Source organism: Oncorhynchus gorbuscha, linkage group LG01, assembly GCF_021184085.1.
Source record: "Oncorhynchus gorbuscha isolate QuinsamMale2020 ecotype Even-year linkage group LG01, OgorEven_v1.0, whole genome shotgun sequence".
Lineage (NCBI taxonomy): Eukaryota > Metazoa > Chordata > Actinopteri > Salmoniformes > Salmonidae > Oncorhynchus > Oncorhynchus gorbuscha.
In genome coordinates, this window is record NC_060173.1 from 39,630,686 (window position 1) to 39,653,340 (window position 22,655).

A 22,655-nucleotide genomic window follows, 5' to 3' on the forward strand; every position below is an offset into this window, starting at 1 on the left:
AACAAAAGATACTAGAAATGTTCCATTCGCACAAAAAACTTTTCTCTCAAATGTTTTGCACACATTTGTGGGCCTTTCAGCTTTGCCAAAATAATCCATCCATCTGACAGGTGTGGCATATGAAGAAGCTCATTAAACAGCATGATCATTACACAGGTCCACCTTGTGCCGGGGACAGTAAAAGGACACACTAAAATGTGCAGTTTTGTCACACATCAAAATGCCACAAAATGTCTCAAGTTTTGAGGGAGCATGCAATTGGCCTGGTGACTACAGGAATGTCCACCAGAGATACCGTGACGATATCCTGAGGCCCATTGTCGTGCCATTCATCCACTGCCATCACCTCATGTTTCAGCATGATAATGCACGGCCCCTTGTCGCAAGGATCTGTACACAATTCCTGGAAGCTGAAAATGTCCCAGTTCTTCCATGGCCTGCAAACTCACAAGATATGTCACCCATTGAGCATGTTTGGGATGCTCTGAATCGCTGTGAATGACAGCTTGTTCCAGTTCCCTACAACATCCAGCAAATTCGCACAGCCATTGAAGAGGAGTGGGACAACATTCATCAGGCCACAATCAACAGCCTGATCAACTCTATGCGAAGGAGATGTGTTGTGCTGCATGAGGCAAATGGTGGTCACACCAGATACAGACTAACATTAAGCTAGCCAAGACCAACAGCACAAACAAATGAACTATACAGCTAATGTACAAGTAGTGAGTATGTTTGTTTTCCCCAATTTGTGGATTTGATGGAGGGGAATTCCTTATTATTATGTGAACCTGTATTGAACCTGTCAAGAACAAGGGGAATGGAACATCCATAGAATCCATAGAATTCCAATTTTAAGTCATCAGTGACATCACAAAGCTGAAAGAACTTTGTGTTTCTCAACATTCTGTGGTGAGAGAAACAAACCTGCTTGGTACTAGATCCACAGCCTTTAGGATGCCCAGGTCAAATCACGGTGATGTCCATCCCAGAGGGAGAACACCCCCTGTCACCTTGGACTGGATCGATGGCAAAAATGTCAAATTACTCAGAGTTGCCAACCACAAAGAGGCTTTCAGGGTTAGTATTCATGTGTTGCATGTTACGTCACAATATCATTTTGAACGTTATTCTTGAACTGATCCCCGATTGAGCATTCTACTTAATGCGTTGTCAGTGAGCGCTGATGAAGATTTCATCAAAAGTGCATTACAGTGGCTTGGAAATTCAATGACATTAAAAACGAGGCAAATAATTAGTAGTCATTTTGATTTCACTGGGATTTTAGCTTGCCAATGTTAGCATTGCTCGCTATTTTTGTATTAAATTTGCTTGCTAATGACAACATTGACATCTGTCTAAAGTAAATTTGAGGACATGATAATGCTGGCTAAGTTGTTTCCTACTAAATATGACTACTTTAGTCATCGTATTTCCAGGCACTCTAGTGTAATTTATACGAAATAGTAGTTAGCCTCCGTCCAGGATGACTGGGTTTATCACCACTTAAGGGCACCACTATGATGCTGCCGATAGAGGGCGGCTTGAGAACGTTTATAACAATGCTATGAGGCGACCAAGTGACAGAGGTGCATCCTATGAATACCTAGCTAGCACATTTGGTTCCTTAGAAGTAGTGGTAACGTATGTTTTTGGTTTACAGAAGTGAACGTTTCGCCTGTTCTGGGACATTTATTTTTAGGTTGCAGAGAGATTCTGAGAACGTTTTACTCTGGTTCCTTAAACGTTTTATTAAGGCTCTGAGATCGGAAATTTTAGGTTGTTTTGAGATTTTTCAATAACTTCCTTAACGTTCGCTGATAGGACACATGAAATTCATCCAAGCATTAATCATGCGAACACAATTATGTTTTATTGTGACACGGCATCAGTGTGATTCAAACCTTTCGGTCCTGTTCTCTAGCAATGGAATTAAGTCCCACTGTGCCACCAGGATGGAGCTACCATAACATGTTTTGAATTACATATACAAAACTGTTCATTTCATTCTCTCCGAACATACCCCATTTCAAAGCATTAAGATCAGGTGTATAAACAAGACGGAGGCTAGTTTTGTTGATGCTTGGAACGGAATGTATATGTTTCAAAATAACATTCTTAGAACATTCTCTGAACATTTAAGTTTACCACACGGCAAGCGGTAGCAGAGTCAAGGTCAAAGAGGCTTCTAGACAGCTTCGACCCCCAAGCCACAAGACTTCTGAACAGCTAATCAAATGGCTACCCAGACTATTTTCACCCCCCCCCCCCCCCCTACGTTGCTGCTACTCTATGTTATTATCTATGCTTAGTCACTTTAATAACTCTATCTACATGTACATATTACCTCAATTATCTCGACACTGGTGCCCCCGCACATTGACACTGTACCGGTACCCCCTATATATAGCCTCACTACTGTTATTTACTGCTGCTCTTTAATGAGTTGTTATTCTTATCTCTTACTTTTTTGGGGTATTTACTTAAAACTGCGTTGTTGGTTAAGTAAGCATTTCACTGTAAGGTCTGCACCTGTTGTATTCGGCGCATGTGACAAATACAATTTGGTTTGCTTTGATTTTGATGTATTTGATACCATTCCACTGATTCCGCTCCAGTTAGTACCACAAGACCGTTCTGCCTTATTAAGGTGCCACCAGCCTGTGGTACAATTCAATTATATATTCAAGTATTGCCAAGAACTGACATAAACGAGAAACATAAATTCTCTGAAAGTTCTGAGAATCTCGCTTAAGTCGCCATTTTTGAAAACTTAACCAGAATATAATAAAACTGACATTAAATAGAACCACATGGGAACTTGTGTTTCTGTTTAACGTTCTTGGAACCATTTGAGAACATGACTTTAAATTGAATCATGAGGAAACCAGTAGGAAACGTTATTCTGAGCTACTGACAGTCCCACAGAAGAAGTCCTAGCAGTGTCTGAATCCTGACTTAGGAAAGCCACCAAAAATCCTGAGATTTCCATTCCTAACTATAACATTTTTCGACAAGATAGAACTGACGAAGGGGGCTGAGTTGCAATCTACTGCAGAGATAGCCTGTAGAGTTCTGTCATACTATCCAGGTCTGTGCCCAAACAATTCGAGCTTCTACTTCTAAAAATCCACCTTTCCAGAAACAAGTCTCTGAACGTTGCCGATTGTTATTGCCGATTGTTATTCTCCATGGACTGTAAAGAAGAAGAATAAGAGCACCTCCTCCCACTGCACTGAGGCTAGGAAACACTGTCACCACCAATAAATCTACAATAATTGCAAATTTCAATAAGCATTTTTCTACAGCTGGCCATGCTTTCCACCTGGCTACCCATAACCCGATCAACAGCTCTGCACCCCCACAGCAAATTGCCTAAGCCTCCCTGTTATAAGAATTTTGTTATCAATGTTCATAAACTTCAATTAATCTACTCAGTCTACAACCCAGAGTTTGTAAGATTCTGGTTGAATGAAGCAGACAAGAGTCCCAGCTTACAAAAATCAAAGTGTTTATTCACGAGAACGTTCTGAAGTCCATTATACAAAGACATCAATTTTATAGCTGCGCACATACTTCCACACAAACAGTAGGTATCCTACACACATACTTCCACACAAACAGTAGGTATCCTACACACATACTTCCACACAAACAGTAGGTGAGTTGTATCCTTCTCCATAGTTCTCACCACTGTGTATCACTGCCCAGCCGACAGTTCCATTCCCCCGAGATTAGGGAAACCTTGAGAAGTACTCCCTATGCTATCATAAGTTCCTCAGAGACCTAGCCAGGTTGGTCCAAACTCTGTTGAACTGTTCTCGGTATCTTTCTTCAGCCCCCACATACAAGTTCAAATCCTGAGCTACGCCTTGCTCAGACAGTCTGTGTTTTTCCACTATACAGATACATTGTTTATCTAATTCTGACTAAAACTACACACATCATCAGATTATAATTGTATGATTGTAATCAATTTCATACAGTTATAAGGTTTCAGAGTGGAATTATTCAATCATTATCTTTCAACATTTAAATTATTTTATTACTCCCCCATTTCTCCTTCACCCAAATGCAGATAGCTAATGTTCTGAAAGAGCTGCAAAATCTGGACCCATTAAAATATGCTGGGCTAGACAATCTGGACCCTCTCTTTCTAAAATTATCCTCCAAAAATGTTGCAACCCCTATTACTAGTCTGTTCAACCTCTCTTTCGTATCGTCTGAGATCACCTAAAGATTGGAAAAAGCTGACACTCTAGACCCAAACTGTTACAGACCTATATCCATCCTGCCCTGCCTTTCTAAAGTCTTCGGAAGCCAAGTGAACAAACAGATCACTGACCATTTCCAATCCCTCTGTACCTTCTCCGCTATGCAATCTAGTTTCTGAGTTGGTCATGGGTGCACCTCAGCCATGCTCAAGGTCCTAAACAATATCATAACCGCCATCGAAAAAAGACAACACTGTATGGCCGTCTTCATCGACAAGGCTTTCGACTTTGTCAATAATCGCATTCTTATCGGCAGACTCAACAGCCTTGGTTTCTCAAATGACTGCCTTTCCTGGTTCACCCACTACTTCTCAGATAGAGTTCAGTGTGTCAAATCGGAGGGCCTGTTGTCCAGACCTCTGGCAGTCTCTATGGGGGTGCCACAGGATTAAATTCTCGGGCAGGCTCTTTTCTCTGTATACATCAATGATGTTGCTCTTAGTGCTGGTGATTCTCTGATTCACCTCTACGCAGACGACACCATTGTATACTTCTGGCCCTTCTTTGGACACTGTTAACCTCTTCAGTCGACCCTCTACTTTTTCGAACATTCTGTTAAAAATCGCGCAACATTTCAGCGCCCTGCTACTCAGGCCAGGAATATAGTATATGCATATGATTAGTATGTGTGGATAGAAAACACTCAGACGTTTATAAAACTGGCTGTGACTATAACAGTTAAATCACGGCTGTGACTATAACAGAACGTGCGTTTCATCGAAAAGTGCAAGAAAATCTGATCACTGAAAATGGAAATAAATATCAATGCGCAACTTCCAGGAATTGTTCAAAGTGAACCGAATTACATGAGACCGAGTTTTCAGTGCCTACAGCTTCCACACGATGTCTAGAGTCTTGTCATTTGATTCAGCTTTGATTCTTGGTCAAACTGAATCAAGGGAACCGATTCCCTCTGGTCTCCGACCGGATGTTTTGGTCGAGCTCTCTTCAGACATCTTTTCGAGACGGGACAGCTATAGAATTTACATCGCCTCCTGATGAATTTTATCGCTTATTAACGTGTACTAATACCTAAAGTTGCATTACAAAAGTTTTTCGAAGTGTTTTGTGAAAGTTTATCGTCGACTTTTTGAATTTAAAAAAATGACGTTACGTTATGAAACGCTATTTTTTTCCGTTTATCACACAGTCTTCATAGATCGATATCTAGGCTATATATGGACCGATTTAATCGAAAAAAGACCCAATAGTGATTATGAGACATCTAGGAGTGCCAACAAAGAAGATGGTCAAAAGTAATGAATGTTTTATATTTTATTTGTGCGGTTTGTGTAGCGACGACTATGCTAATTATTTTGTTTACGTCCCCTGTGGGTCTTTTGGGGTGTTACATGCTATCAGATAATAGCTTCTCATGCTTTCGCCGAAAAGCATTTTAAAAATCTGACTCGTTGCCTGGATTCACAACGAGTGTAGCTTTAATTCAATACCCTGCATGTGTATTTTAATGAACGTTTGAGTTTTAACTAATACTATTAGCATTTAGCGTAGCGCATTTGCATTTCCAGAGCTCTACATGGGACGCCTGCGTGCCAGGTAGGAGCAAGAGGTTAACAACCCTCCAGGCAAGCTTCAATGCCATACAACTCTCCTTCCGTGGCCTCCAATTGCTCTTAAATACAAGTAAAACTAAATGCATGCTCTTCAACCGATCGCTGCCTACACCTGCCCGCCTGTCCAACATCACTACTCTGGACGTCTCTGACTTAGAATACGTGGACAACTACAAATACCTAGGTGTCTGGTTAGACTGTAAACTCTCCTTCCTGACCCACATTAAGCATCTCCAATCCAAAATTAAATCTAGAATTGGCATCCTATTTTGCAACAAAGCATCCTTCACTCATGCTGCCAACACACCCTTGTAAAACTGACTATCCTACTGATCCTTGACTTTGGCGATGTAATTTACAAAATAGCTTCCAATGCTCTACTCGGCGAATTGGATGCAGTCTATCACAGTGCCATCCGTTTTGTCACCAAAGCCCCATATACTACCCACCACTGCGACCTGTATGCTCTCATTGGCTGGCCCTTGCTTCATATTCGCCATCAAACCCACTGGCTCCAGGTCATCTATAAGTCTTTGATAGCTAAAGCCCCACCTTATTTCAGCTCACTGGTCACCATAGCAGCACCCACCCCCAGCAGGTATATTTCAGTGGTCACCCCCAAAGCCAAGTCCTCCTCTGGCCAGCTTTCCTTCCAGTTCTCTGCTGCCAATGACTGGAACAAATTGCGAAAATCACTGAAGCTGGAGACTCATATCTCCCTCACTAACTTTAAGCATCAGCTGTCAGAGTAGCTCACATATCATTGCACCTGTACATAGCCAACTGTAAATAGTCGATCCAACTACTTCATCCCCATATTGTTATTATTATTTTGCTCCTTTGCACCCCGTTATCTCTACTTGTACATTCATCTTCTGCACATATATCACTCCAGTGTTTAATTGCTAAATTGTAATTACTTCGCCATTACGGCCTATTTATTGCCTCACCGCCCTAATCTTACTTCATTTGCACTCACTATATATAGATTTTGTCTATTGTGTTATAGACTCTATGTTTGTTTATTCCATGTGTAACTCTGTGTTGTTGATTGTGTCGCACTGCTTTGCTTTATCTTGGCCAGGTCGCAGTTGTAAATGAGATCTTGTTCTCAACTGGCCTACCTGGTTAAATAAAGGTTAAAAAATATAAAAAAATAAAAGAATGTTGTTTCTTAACATTCTCTGAACTATTTTAGAATATTCCCAATGTCAAACCAGTTGGAGAACGTTTCTAGAACATTACCTAAATGAAATGTAACCATGTTTGAACTTTTAAGAAACGTTCTGTCAAAATAATGAAATACCAAGAAAATAAGGTTCCTTATTAAATGTGCTGAGAATGTTCCAAAGTCAAGCAACTATCCTGCACCATTCCCAGAAAGTTGTGGAAGGTTGTATGCAAAATAACTTTACAGCAAGTACGCAATCACCATGCTATTAGAAATATATAGTTCTCAGAATATTATGTGCAAGCTGGGTACAGACCCCTGAGTGGGTTAGGCAGATAACATCAACTGAAAACAGCAATGTTGTTGAAAAGGTGTATACATGGCCTCCCGAGTGGCGCAACGGTCTAAGGCACTGCATTTCAGGGCTAGAGGCATCACTACAGACCTAGGTTCGATCTCAGGCTGTGTCAGTACCGGCTGTGACCGGGAGTCCCATAGGGTGGCACACGATTGGCCCAGCGTCGTTCTGGGTTAGGGCAGGATTTGGCCGGGAGGGCTTTACTTGGCTCATCGCGTTCTAGCGACTCCTTGTGGTGGGTGCCCCTGCAGGCTGACTGCCATCATCAGTTGAGCGGTACTTTCTCAGAGAGAAGGGCGGTTTGGCGGATCATGTTTCGGAGGACGCCTGACTCGAACTTCGCATCTCCCAAGTCTGTTGGAAATTATATACAGAATATATATATACAGTGAGGGGGAAAATTATTTGATCCCCTGCTGATTTTGTATGTTTGCCCACTGACAAAGAAATGATCAGTCTATAATTTTAATGGTAGGTTTATTTCAACAGCGAGAGACAGAAACAAAAATCCAGAAAAACGGGTGTCAAAAATGTTATAAATTGATTTGCATTTTAATGAGGGAAATAAGTATTTAACCCCTCTGCAAAACATGACCTAGTACTTGGTGCCAAAACCCTTGTTGGCAATCCCAGAGGTCAGATGTTTCTTGTACTTGGCCACCAGGTTTGCACACATCTCAGGAGGGATTTTGTCCCACTCCTCTTTGCAGATCTTCTCCAAGTTATTAAGATTCCGAGGCTGACGTTTGGCAACTCTAACCTTCAGCTCCCTCCACAGATTTTCTATGAGATTAAGGTCTGGAGACTGGCTAGACCACTCCAGGTCCTTAATGTGCTTCTTCTTGAGCAACTCCTTTGTTACCTTGGCCGTGTGTTTTGGGTCATTGTCATGCTGGAATACCCATCCACGACCCATTTTCAATGACCTGGCTGAGGGAAGGAGGTTCTCACCAAAGATTTGACGGTACATGGCCCTGTCCATCGTCCCTTTGATGCGGTGAAGTTGTCCTGTTCCCCTTAGCAGAGAAACACCCCCAAAGCATAATGTTTCCACCTCCATGTTTGACTGTGGGGATGGTGTTCTTGGGGTCATAGGCAGCATTCCCTTTAAGAGTATGCTCCTATTCTCAGCTCGTTACCTGTATAAAAGACACCTGGCGCCATAAATCTTTCTGATTGAGAGGGGGTCAAATACTTATTTCCCCCATTAAAATGCAAATCAATTTATAACATTTTTGACATGCATTTTCCTGGATTATTTTGTTCTGTCTCTCACTGTTGAAATAAACCTACCATTAAAATTATAGACTGATAATTTCTTTGTCAGTGGGCAAACATACAAAATCAGCAGGGGATCAAATACTTTTTTCCCTCACTGTATATACAGTGCCTTGCGAAAGTATTCGGCCCCTCGAACTTTGCGACCTTTTGCCACATTTCAGGCTTCAAACATAAAGATATAAAACTGTATATTTTTGTTGAAGAATCAACAACAAGTGGGACACAATCATGAAGTGGAACGACATTTATTGGATATTTCAAACTTTTTTAACAAATCAAAAACGGAAAAATTGGGCGTGCAAAATTATTCAGCCCTTTTACTTTCAGTGCAGCAAACTCTCTCCAGAAGTTCAGTGAGGATCTCTGAATGATCCAATGTTGACCTAAATGACTAATGATGATAAATACAATCCACCTGTGTGTAATCAAGTCTCCGTATAAATGCACCTGCACTGTGATAGTCTCAGAGGTCCGTTAAAAGCGCAGAGAACATCATGAAGAACAAGGAACACACCAGGCAGGTCCGAAATACTGTTGTGAAGAAGTTTAAAGCCGGATTTGGATACAAAAAGATTTCCCAAGCTTTAAACATCCCAAGGAGCACTGTGCAAGTGATAATATTGAAATGGAAGGAGTATCAGACCACTGCAAATCTACCAAGAACTGGCCGTCCTTCTAAACTTTCAGCTCATACAAGGAGAAGACTGATCAGAGATTCAGCCAAGAGGCCCATGATCACTCTGGATGAACTGCAGAGATCTACAGCTGAGGTGGGAGACTCTGTCCATAGGACAACAATCAGTCATATATTGCACAAATCTGGCCTTTATGGAAGAGTGGCAAGAAGAAAGCCATTTCTTAAAGATATCAATAAAAAGTGTCATTTAAAGTTTGCCACAAGCCACCTGGGAGACACACCAAACATGTGGAAGAAGGTGCTCTGGTCAGATGAAACCAAAATGGAACTTTTTGGCATCAATGCAAAACGTTATGTTTGGCGTAAAAGCAACACCCTGAACACACCATACCCACTGTTAAACATGGTGGTGGCAGCATCATGGTTTGGGCCTGCTTTTCTTCAGCAGGGACAGGGAAGATGGTTAAAATTGATGGGAAGATGGATGGAGCCAAATACAGGACCATTCTGGAAGAAAACCTGATGGAGTCTGCAAAAGACCTGAGACTGGGATTTGTCTTCCAACAAGACAATGATCCAAAACATAAAGCAAAATCTACAATGGAATGGTTCAAAAATAAACATATCCAGGTGTTAGAATGGCCAAGTCAAAGTCCAGACCTGAATCCAATCGAGAATCTGTGGATAGAACTGAAAACTGCTGTTCACAAATGCTCTCCATCCAACCTCACTGAGCTCGAGCTGTTTTGCAAGGAGGAATGGGAAAAAAATGTCAGTCTCTCGATGTGCAAAACTGATAGAGACATACCCCAAGAGACTTACAGCTGTAATCGCAGCAAAAGGTGGCGCTACAAAGTATTAACTTAAGGGGGCTGAATAATTTTGCACGCCCAATTTTTCAGTTTTTGATTTGTTAAAAAAGTTTGAAATATCCAATAAATGTCGTTCCACTTCATGATTGTGTCCCACTTGTTGTTGATTCTTCACAAAAAAAAACAGTTTTATATCTTTATGTTTGAAGCCTGAAATGTGGCAAAAGGTCGCAAAGTTCAAGGGGGCCGAATACTTTCGCAAAGCACTGTATAATAAAAAACGAAAAGGTGCATAGGCCTAAGTAAAAGAGTATTGGGGGGATATACTCACTGGCATGTGTCTCTATCAGTTTAAGAAGCTGAACCAGGCCCTCAGCAGCATGGAAAGTCTCCACAAGAACTTCTGGCTACAGGAGGAGAGGAGGGTCAAACAGAACCTGAGGAGGCTAACTAGCGTGTCTCCTACTTTCAGAAGCCAAACTCTATTCCAGGTAATATGACATATGTTAACATACTGTGAGTAGTGCAGAATTCAGTTCATTGGACTGAGTATGATGATTTTGAGCATGTGCCTCTCCCCTCCAGATTTCTAGTGATAACAGCAGGGCTGAGCTTAGTGGAGGGGGCAGCAGGGTACAGCTCCCCACCTGCCCCCCGTCCCATGCCAGCCGAGAGGACTGCTCCTCCTGCTCTCTCAACAGCCCTCTGTTCAGGATCCCCCAGAGCACCGCAGCCCCATCCCCACGAACCAGCCACAGAAGTCAGTACACTGAAGTACTTGTATCTGTAGAACAAAACACAGAAACAACTACCTCCTTACTGCAATTAATGCCCTACAATCTGCAATAGTAGCTGGTGTAATAGAGTGCTTAAATAACTAGTGTAATAATCTCCGGTCATCTCTGCACTTCTCTCCAGGTCTGATTCTCCCTCTTACCATTAACGGGGACACCATGTCCCCCCACCATTTGTGGCCCAGAGACACCCTGTCAGAGAACCCCTCCTCCTCAAGGGGTGGTATGCGTTACGGGGGTCTGACCCCACGGCCCAGCCAGCACCCCAGTACCCTGAGCTTGACCCCCAGTACCCTGAGCCTGGATGGCAGTACTACACTCCTGCTTCCCACCCCCAGCCTGCTGGCCTTGCTTCCCCCCCAGCTGTCCCCGGAGCTCCATGGGCTGCAGGAGGCTGTGCTGGGCTTCCCTCTGCTGCAGAAGAGGGTGAGGGAGCTGATCACTCGGGCTAGGGCCACTGAACAGGAGAGACAGGACCGACGCAACCTCACCCTACGCCCCCTGGAGGCCCTGCGCTGCAGGTGAGAAGAGATACATACAGTATATTTCCGTTTTTTTATCGCTTTGGTGCAATTTTCACAAGTATGTGGTAAATCCCAGCTCTTAGTAGAAAACTCAAAACAGATCATCATAAAGGCACTTGTTTCAAAACTCTAAGCACATTTTCAGTTCACTAAGTAGTATTTCTGTAAGCCCATTTGTGGGGAAAAACACGTTCTGATTGGCTAGCCATGGCACCCCAGTGAGTCAGCCTGGCTTCCAATTGGACCAGCCTATGCCCTACCATGCCCACCTATAGCTGCGCCCCTGCCCAGTCATGTAAAATCCATAGATTAGGGCATTATTTATTTATTTCAATTGGCTGAATTCCTTATGAACTGTAGCTTAACAAAATCTTTGAAATTGTTGCATGTTGCATTTATATTTTTGTACAGTATATACTCGCATGTACTACTATGATGATGACTATTATGATTTTACTTCACAGTAAGTGGAGATCTGAGATGTACTATACGTAACAACTCAAATCAAAGTTTATTGGTCGGGTACACAGATTAGCAGATGTTATAGCAGGTGCAGCGAAATGCTTGTGTTTCTACTTCCTACATTGCAGTAATACAATATCAATACAATACCAATATGCTATGCAAATAATCCAGAAAGTCCAAAACAAGAAAGAAATGCATCCTCAGTACAGTAAATCAAATATGTATCCAACATGAAGTTGCTGAGGTCTTTTTGATGTGGGGTACATACAATACTGTAGTACCATACAATCTGACTTGCCTAGTTTAAAAAATGTTATATTAAAAAAAGTACAATACAATACTGTAAAATACAGTACACAATTACAGTAAAGGTGGAAAATGTACGCATGATTGCCATCCCCAGTCAGGCCATAGATAAGGCATGCAATGATTTCAACCCAGACCTATGTCAGGCTTGGATTCGCCATACCAAAAGGTTTTTCCCCAGGTGCATGAACAATGGGTATATTTACTGTAATTTCCATGAGAACATATGGCTAAATGCTCAAGACAGGCTTGATGCAAACTAGTGCCTGCTAAACATTGTTTCTTTAATTCTTAGGGCTAGGCGTCCCGCCAGCGGGACACTTGCCGACCACTTCAGGTGAAATTTGAGGGTGCGCAATTCAAATAAATAATCATAATAATTATGGATATTAAACATTTAGGTACATACAAGTGTCTTATAATTGGTTAAAAGCTTAAAGTCTTGTTCATCGATGTCAAGCCCTGACCTGAGTATTCTTTGTTTTATTTATATATTTTGGTTAGGTCAGGGTGTGACATGGGTGACATGTGTGTTTTTGTCTCATCTAGGGTTTTTGTATGTCTAGTTGTGTGTGTCTAGTCTAGGCATATTGTAGGTCTAGGTGTGTGTGTCTGGTCTAGGCATATTGTAGGTCTATGGTGGCCTGGATTGGTTCCCAATCAGAGGCAGCTGTTTATCGTTGTCTCTGATTGGGGAACCTATTTAGGTTGCCATTTTCCAGTTTGGGTTAGTGGGTTATTGTCTATGTGATGTTGCATGTTTGCACAGCGGTTCGATAGCAGTTAGTTAGTTTACTTTGTGTTTTTCTGTTTGAGTAATCCACTTGTTCAACATGCAGAGAAAGGAATCCAAAAAACTACAGCTAAACTTTGTTAAAACAAGTCAAAATATGTTTCCATTTAATCCTCAGATACCCTAAAATGTAATTAAACTGTAATATTTAATACGGAAAGAAGTATGTTCAATAGAAAAGCAAAATTAGGAAGTGTGCGCGCACAGACTGATTTCCAACTCTGACTCCCAGTACCAAAACTCAAAATTCTTACTCGTTTGGGAAGAAACAAGCCTGAAACCTTGAACAAAGACTGTTGACATCTAGTGGAAGAATTGCAATCTAGGAGCATGACTTGGATATGACCCTATACGTTCCATTGGAAGAGCATGGGCTCTCAAATAAAACATTTTCTTGTTTTTTTTCTTTGCATTTTCTCCTACCATATCAATTGCGTTATAGTTTCATACATAATTTTGTATGTAACAAAATGTGGAAGAATTGAAGGGGTCTGAATACTTTCCAAATGCACTGTATCTTCAATGATCACACCTTTGATCACATGGGATAGAAATTATGGAAATTTGATGTTAAGTCAATTTTTATTTATTTAGCCTTTATTTGATCAGGGAGTCTTACTGATACCAAGGTCTCCTTTACAGAATTCCAGAAAATACACACTTCAAAAATATAAATACAAACTGCAAGCAGAAAGAAAAACAGTCATAAAAAAACACATTCATCATTAATAAAGTTCTCAATCAGCTTTCTGAATTTCCATAGATGCATGAGAACATCACATTTAAGAACATTTCAATGATTGTTCCACAAATAAGGTGCAAGAAAACTTCAAGCTGATTTATCTAACTCAGTGGATACCAAAGGAATTTCCAGAGTTAACTATACCCGAGACCAGGTGTGGTAACTCGTATGTCAAAAGTTTAGTAATGATGTTAGGTACAGTGGGACTTTTTGTAAAAGTGCTTCATAAATTAAAACATAGCAATGTATCAACCTACGTGACATCAAAGAAGGCCAACCAACTTTCTGGTAGAGAATGCTGTGATAAGTACTGCAATTGTCACCTGTAATAAAGCGCAGTGTGCTATGAGAAACTGCATCTAACGACTTTAATGAAGTGGCAGGTTTGTTCATTTAGATGATGTCGCCATAGTCTAGGACCGAAAGGAACATCGACTGAATAATCTGCATTCTACTATTTGGCGAGAGGCAGGATCTATTTCTATAGAAGAAGCCCATTTGTATTCTCAGCTTCTTAACTCATCAATATGCTTTTCAAATGACAGATATTCATCTATCCAGATGCTCGGATATTTAAAAGCACGAACACGATCAATATGACCACCACCAATACATATGCTTAAATCAGTCTTATTTTTATGCGCTTTATTACAACATATACATAGTTTTACCCGCATTCAGTACTAATTTCATGTCAATAAAGTTTTCCTGTAATACAATGAAGGCAGACTGTAGTTCAGAGCCTGGTCAACCGTGAGGGCAATAGTATACACAACAGTATCATCGGCATACAAGTGCAGGTTACATTTTTTGACAGACATGTCAATATTGTTATTGTTAACAGCAAAAAGTATGACCAATTGCGGGACACCTTTCGTAATATCCAGGAAACCTGAATTCTGAAATATCCTACCAAAAAACGGAAATATCACATTTTCTTAAGAATTCAGACCCTTTACTCAGTACTTTGTTGAAGCACCTTTGGTAGCGATTACAGACTCAAATCTTAGGTTTGATGCTACAATCAATCAATCAAATGTATTTATAAAGCCCTTTTTAAATCAGCCATGGTCCTAGGGCTCAGGTTCCATGGAAGAGAGAGAGATAATTAGAGGGAGGATACTTAAATTCACACTGGACACCCGATAAGACAGGAGGATTACACCAGATATACAGTAACTGACTGACCCTAGCCCCCGACACATAAACTACTGCAGCATAAATACTGGAGGCTGGAACAGGGGTGGGTCAGGGGACACTGTCTGCCCCGTCCGACAATACCCCCGGACAGGGCCAACCAGGCAGGATATAACCCTACCCACTTTGCCAAAGCACAGCCCCCGCACCACTAGACGGATATCAACAGACCACCAACTTACTACCCTGAGACAAGGCTGAGTACAGCCCACGAAGATCTCCTCCAGCACACGACCCTGGGGGGGGGGGGGGGGTGTGCAAAACCGGACTCAACCCACTCAAGTGACGCACGCCTACTAGGGACAGAATGGAAGAGCACTAGTAAGCCAGTGACTCAGCCCCCATAATAGGATCAGAGGATAATAATAGGATAAATAGGATAAAAATGTAGCTCTATAGGAGAAAACCCTGCCTCCAGCTGTTTACTTAAGGAGGAGGAGGCCTTAAGGAGGCCTTACTTAAGGAGCCCTGCGTCTTGTGACCATAGCGTACGTGTAGGTACGTACGGCATGACCAAACCGGAGATAGGTAGGAGCAAGCCCATGTAATGCTTTGTAGGTTAGCAGTAAAACCTTGAAATCAGCCCTGGCCTTAACAGGAAGCCAAATGTAGCGGCTAGCACTGGAGTCATATGTTTAAATTCGTTTTTTTTGTCAGGATTCTAGCAGCCGTGTTTAGCACTAACTGAAATGTATTTAGTGCTTTATCCGGGTAGCCGGAGAGTAGAGCATTGCAGTAGTCTAATCTAGACATGGCAAAAGCATCAATCAGCTTTTCTGCATAATATTTTGACAAAAAGTTACAGATTTTTGCAACGTTACGAAGATGGAAAAAAAGCTGTCCTTGAAATATTCTTGATAAGAGAGAGAAAGAGATCAGTGTCGAGATTAACGCAGAGGTCCTTCACAGTTTTATTTGAGACGACTGTACAACAATTGTCAGATCCAACAGCAGATCTCTTTGTTTCTTTGGACCTAGAACAAGCATCTCTGTTTTGTCCAAGTTTAAAAGTAAAACATTTGCCGCCATCCACTTCCTTATGTCTGAAACACAGGCTTCCAGGGAGGGCAATTTTGGGGCTTCACCAGGTTTCATCGAAATGTAGTATCATGACTACTTTCATTAATCTGATGATTGTTATTTATTTAATCCACTAACTATGTTTAATTGTTACCCGATTAAATTAATCATGTAACAATTAACTCATTAGGATTTGGGGTACCACAGAATAGGTTGTTTAAAGAGTTACCATCTCCTGAATTAAGGTATATACTGTATCTATTTCATTGATAAACAGTCAACTTATTAATCATGACCTCTTATCATATCATCATTCTGAACAGTCAACTTATTAATCATGACCTCTTATCATATCATCATTCTGAACAGTCAACTTATTAATCATGACCTCTTATCATATCATCATTCTGAACAGTCAACTTATTAATCATTACCTCTTATCATATTATCATTCTGAACAGTCAACTTATTAATCATTACCTCTTATCATATTATCATTCTGAACAGTCGTAACCTCGTGCATCTGCAAAAGAAACAGCCGTGCTCATGATTCAGCCCTACACAAATTGGTTAAATTGTTTAATTACTAGCTAACTAAATAATAACAGGATAAAACACACTTGATTCATGAGAAATAAGTCCCTAGCGGACTGACACAATATGGCATTTTACCCAACAACATGGAGAGAGAGAGAGAGAGAGAGAGAGAGAGAGAGAGAGAGAGAGAGAGAGAGAGAGAGAGAGAGAGAGAGAGAGAGAGAGAGAGAGAGAGAGACAAAAGACACTTATCGTCAATACATTTCGGAATTATTTTCACATTAATTATATAGTTTGCACACAAACCGCCACCCGTTTGGAATAAGAAATCATGAATGTATTTGCGTGTGGGTGTCTTTGTCCGTTGTGTAATCCTGAACAGAACTACAGAGTTCACCCTTCCATTATGCAAGGTTCAATTAATATCTTCAGTTAGGTGGTTTACCGATTTTTGTACTCCAACATCCTTGGGTAGGTGGAGGGAGTCTGGAAGGGCATCTAGGAATCTTTGGGTCTGAGAATTTATATCACAGCATTTGATGATCCATGGTTGGGGTCTGAGTAGATTATTTGTTGCGATTGCAAACATAATAAAAAGGTGGTCCGATAGTCCAGGATTATGAGGAAAAACATTAAGATCCACAACATTTATTCCATGGGAAAGAACTAGGTCCAGAGTATGACTGTGGCAATGAGTAGGTCCAGAGACATGTTGGACAAAAACCCACTGAGTCGATGATGGCCCGAAAGCCTTTTGGAGTGGGTCTGTGGACTTTTCCATGTGGATATTAAAGTCACCAAAAATGTAAATATTATCTGCCATGAATACAAGGTCCGAAAGGAATTCAGGGAACTCCGTGAGGAACGCTGTATATGGCCCAGGAGGCCTGTAAACAGTAGCTATAAAAAGTGATTGAGTAAACTGCATAGATTTCATGACTATAAGCTCAAAAGACGAAAACTCCGTCTTTTTGTTTTGTAAATTGGAATTTGCTGTCATAAATGTTAGCAACGCCTTTGCGGGATGCGCGGGGGATATGGTCACTAGTGTAACCAGGAGGAGAGGCCTCATTTAACATAGTAAATTCATCAGGCTTGAGCCATGTTTCAGTTAGGCCAATGAAATCAAGATTATGATCAGTGATTAGTTCATTGAAGTGATGGAATGGAACATTAAGTAACCCTATTTTGAGATCTCTTTCAATAATGACAGGAATGGAGGTCTTTATTCCAGTGAGATTCCTAAGGCAAACACCGCCATGTTTTGTTTTGCTCAACCTAGATCGAGGCATAGACACGGTCTCAATGGAGATAGCTGAGCTGACTACACTGACTGGGCTAGTGGCAGACTCCACTAAACTGGCAGGTTGGCTAACAGCCTGCTGGCTGACCTGCACCCTGTCTCATTGTGGAGTTAGAGGCCTGTCTATGTTCATAGATAAGAGGAGAGCACCCCTCCAGCTAGGATGGAGTCCGTCACTCCTCAGCAGGCCAGGCTTGGTCCTGTTTGTGGGTGAGTCCCAGAAAGAGGGCCAATTATCTACAAATTCTATATTTTGGGAGGGGCAGAAAACAGTTTTCAACTAGCGATTGAGTTGTGAGACTGCTGGAGAACTCATCACTCCCCCTATAAACTTGGCACACCTGTATTTTGGGAGTGTCTGGAAGGTTCTCTCATCTCCACAGAGGAACTCTAGAGCTCTGTCAGAGTGACCATCGGGTTCTTGGTCATCTCCCTGACCAAGGCCCTTCTCCCATGATTGCTCAGTTCAGCCGGGCGGCCAGCTCTGTGCCTCGGAGCTCTACGAACAATTCCATCAACCTCATGGCTTGGTTTTTGCTCTGACATGCACTGTCAACTGTGGGAACTTATATAGACAGCTGTGTGCCTTTCCAAATCATGTCCAGTTAAATTTACCACAGGTGACTTCAATCAAGTTGTAGATATCTCAAGGATGATCAATGGATAGCAAAGGGTGTGAATTCTTACGTAAATAAGGTATTTCTGTTCTTAGCAAAACATTTGAAAAACCTGTTTTCGCTTCGTCATTATGGGGTATTGTGTGTAGATTGCAGAGAAAAAAAACATTTAATCAATTTTAGAATAACACTGTAACGTAACAAAATGTGCTAAAAGTCCAGGCCGAAGGCACTGTACATTGAATTCAATCTGTCAAGTCATTTTTAAAACAATTACAATCAGCCTGGTCTTGGCCAATTGAGGAAAGCCTAGGAATTAGCAGTGAGTGATCAACAGTATCGAAAGCCTTTGACTGGTCAATGAAGAAGGCCGCGCAATGTTGCCTTTTATCCATCCAGTTAACCACATCATTTATAACTATGGATGCAGCAGACATAGTGCTATGACCTGGTCTAAAACCTGACTGATGTTCATTTAGAATACATTTTCAAAAATAAGATCTTAGCTGAGAATGAATCAAGGATTGAAATATTTTAGGGTCACCACCTTTGTGGGCCGCCTTCCAAACCAGTACCAGATATAATTGTTAGGTCAATCATATGGGTTAATGATTCAGCAATCAGGGGGGCAGAGAGCTGCAGAGAAAATGGATCAAGCATATCAGCTCCAGTGGAAATTTATTTTTTACATCAATTTCAAGCAAGTTATCTAGCACATCAAGGATAGTAAATTGTTGAAATGAAAACAAACAAACAGGTTAACCATCGAGTCAGCGAGAGGCCAGCAGAGGGAAGAGCATTCGATTGACTGACCAGTGTAATGTGTAATGGGTCGTGCAAGTGTATTGCCTAATGTGAAAACAGTGTTATGAACACACAACGAAAGGCTTTAAAACATGTAAGACTGGCTGCGTTACAAGTGTTACCAGCTTGGACTTTTGTACTAAGATTTCTTTTTAATTCACCTAAGCGATAAAAAATAAAAACGTATACTGCAGCCTTCAAGCTGCTCTAATATATTGAATCCAATCACTGATAACGCAGTTGGAATATTGATATTAAGATGAAATGGTATTAATTGCAATGCAACAGCCACATGCTGTAACGACTGCTGCAGTACGTCATGCTACATGTCTGTGTGTACAGGTACCTGCGTCTGTCTGAGAGTAACATCAGAACTCTGCTCCAGCAGTGTAAGGACAGTGGCATCGATATGGACATCCATCCTCACATGAAAGAATCTGACATTGATATCAGCAAGCTATTCAAGGACTCTCGCCCTCCATCACCGAGATGAGACACAGATAGACACACACAAATCATGAACACACACACACACACACACACACACACACACACACACACACACACACACACACACACACACACACACACACACACACACACACACACACACACACACACACACACACACACACACACACACACACACACACACACACGATAAATACATTCTTGTAAAGCCTCATAACTGTGATCTGTCCTCTCCAAAAACAAAATACTTGAAATGTGTTTTCTTTTTTTGCTGTGTCTAAAATGAAAGGTATCCAAATGAATTTACAAATTCAACGAGTCAAGTCACGGGGGATAAAAACTCAACTTTACCAGAGATACTGTATATAATGACGAGATGGTCTTGTCTCCACCCTAACAATGAGAGTCGCTGAACCAAAGGCAGCTTATCGTGGTATTCCCACGTGGACAGATTTTGACAGGCGTGGACCTCTCGCTTCACCGCTTCCTCTGGCTTGACTCAAACCTAACTTGTAAGTGCATGGTAAAATGTGACAGAATATGCAGTGTTTCCATTAGGCCACTAGAGGAAGCTGGTGAAGCAGCAGAGTGGTGGATCATCACCTGTCGGTCTCTGTCTGTCAGTCTCCTCACATCGATAGACCATTTCCAGCCTGAGCAGCTCCCATTGGCCCATCTGGATGGTCATCTATTGGCATAATCACAAACTACAGGAGATAGGGTTTCTTTTCTATTCGAAAGCGATGTTAACAACCACACTTGTACATTTTTCTCACGTTCTTTAACTGTCATCTCCTGGTATTTTGAGGTTCTTTGTTGTATATAGACATGTAAAATCTAGCAATGATTATTTCAACAAATAAAGGGCAAATCACCTTCAGTTCAATTAATAGAGCTTTATTAAATCATACAGCAGATAAAAAACATTAAGGCAGACTAGCTGTGAGCAATAGTTGCATGATGGGATGTAATAATTCAATTCAAGGCTGATCTGTTAATATAAAAAATGTCACATTATAAAGCCAGACAGAAAACCAAAAGCTGCTGGTATGAACCCAAAGATGAAAACACCATACTTATTTCAGCTGGGTGTATTATGGCTGCTTTCGAGCTGTCCAAGCGATTCAATGAATGATGGACAGGAACTGTGTGTGTGTGTGTCTGGCAGGTTTTACTTTGCAGCTGGCCTATCTAAGGGGAAATCGCTCAGTTCTGCCTCCACGACAAGAGTCATGACAAAAGTCAACCTGCGTGTGCGTATGGGTCTGTGTGTGCGTGCGCGCGTGCTGACAGGACTGTCTTTTATAAACATAGTTATGGGTAAGTCAGTAAAGTGCAGATATTTACCTTTTGAAGGTAGAAATAATTTCATTACAGTCTTCAAAATAAATAGCCTGCTGGTTGATCCTCCGCGGTTCTCTACTCTTACCTGACCAAATGAGTAGGGAAGAATCTGTGAACATCGTCACGTAGTTACTAGAAGTGAGGGACCTTTGTTTGAGTCAACGTTTCATTCTACCATGACTGATCTAAACATCATTTCAAAACAAATTCCATTGAATCAAACAAATAAAATCGATACATTTAAAAGGCCAATACATACTGTAGGTAAGACATTTGGTTGTTTTCCCCCCAACTTAGGTAAGGAGCAATATGATTGCCTTCTTACATTAAGCTGAACTTGGATCCAGATGACAGCCTCTTTCTCTGTGTCATGTAAGACAATGCCTGAGAAGGCAACATGGTTTGTCCCCTGGAGAGCCCATCCTCCAGAAACCTCTTACACTGACACAATAAAATAACAGCTAATTGGTTAAGATATGTCAGGAGATACAAGCCCATTGGATGGAAGGATGAGCAGTTAATGGAAATGGGGTCACAAAAAGGACAAAAAATCTCCAAAGTCAACCCCAGATCTGCCACTGGACCTACTATTGCAAACAGAGTCTGACTGTGGACTGCTTCTCTTGCAACACTGAAAAAGCAAATAGCAAACAAAAGTAAATAACGGATGGAACTTGGAAGTATCTAGAAGGCCGCATTACTAGTGTCATTGCTGAGGTGCTGTGCCATGACAAGGAAGTATATATTGTAGGCGTGTTATAGTGTAAGGGGTAAGGAAGAGAGACACAGGAAGTGGGTGAAAAGCAGGAAAAACCCTTCCCAGTCTTAGTCCACCAGCCCAAAACCCCCACCCCACTGTCCTACTGGTCCAGAGAGTCCCAGAGCCAGCCTTTCACTCCATTTTCTTCGTCCATTCCATGTCATCACTCCGAGGTGTGTGACCTGTCACTCTCTCTATCAACCTCTCCATCCTCCGCCAGAAGCCCACCTTGTCCAGAGGGTAGTTCAACCACCCTGAGAAAGAGAGGGATGGAATGGGGGGGGGAGAAAGATGAAAAGAGAGCGAGGGTATTTGGAAGAAATACAGTAGGCAAGTTAACAAAAGGAAGATATCAAATGAAACATGCACACATCCCCCACACCACACTGTTCCAGGCAGCAGCAGATACAGAAGCTCTCAGAGGATCTTTGCTCCCTGCGGAGAGGAAGGAGATCTGGCTTTGGCACCAGAGTAATGCACACACTTACAGTTATAAATATGTACCGCATCTCCACACACCATACATCACACAGCGCCTGCTGAACTCAAATACCTCACATCCACCCTGAGCCATGCTATAGAATCAGACACCCACTCCCAGGAGGGTTAGACATCAAATACGTTTTTAGTATTACACATACACAGGAAGGAATGGAGCGAGCGCACATGGTTGTACACGCACGCAAATCCACGCTCACACACACACACACACACACACACACACACACACACACACACACACACACACACACACACACACACACACACACACACACACACACACACACACACACACACACACACACACACACACACACACACTTTATTTGGATCCACAAAGATACTGGATGCAATGTAGGAATTGCCACAC

The 22,655-nt window shown here is 41.7% G+C and overlaps 2 protein-coding genes across 2 annotated transcripts in view; one reads left to right on the forward strand and one right to left on the reverse strand.

Annotated features, from left to right (window-relative positions):
- The first annotated feature begins 934 nt into the window (after positions 1 to 934).
- LOC124043331 lies at positions 935 to 19,702 on the forward strand. Its single transcript, XM_046361883.1, has 5 exons — positions 935 to 1,080; positions 10,458 to 10,598; positions 10,693 to 10,867; positions 11,026 to 11,422; positions 19,552 to 19,702. The coding sequence occupies exons 1-5, from the start codon at positions 958 to 960 to the stop codon at positions 19,700 to 19,702; spliced, it is 987 nt and encodes a 328-aa protein (XP_046217839.1). The 5' UTR covers positions 935 to 957.
- Positions 19,703 to 20,561: 859 nt separating this feature from the next.
- The window catches only part of si:ch211-212o1.2 (uncharacterized protein LOC492735 homolog), a 39,875-nt gene continuing 37,781 nt past the window's right edge, over positions 20,562 to 22,655 (reverse strand). Inside the window, exon 7 of the mRNA XM_046352409.1 lies at positions 20,562 to 22,038. Within this exon, the coding sequence (XP_046208365.1) occupies positions 21,917 to 22,038 (122 nt within the window). The 3' untranslated portion in view covers positions 20,562 to 21,916. The remainder of the gene's footprint in view (positions 22,039 to 22,655) is intronic.

Excerpts from the sequence above, each read along its gene's own strand:
- LOC124043331 (XM_046361883.1), top strand. The coding sequence starts at position 958 with ATGCCCAGGTCAAATCACGGTGATGTCCATCCCAGAGGGAGAACACCC. Across the intron at positions 10,599-10,692 it reads GAAGCCAAACTCTATTCCAG|ATTTCTAGTGATAACAGCAG; the intron begins GTAATATGACAT and ends TCTCCCCTCCAG. Across the intron at positions 11,423-19,551 it reads CTGGAGGCCCTGCGCTGCAG|GTACCTGCGTCTGTCTGAGA; the intron begins GTGAGAAGAGAT and ends CTGTGTGTACAG.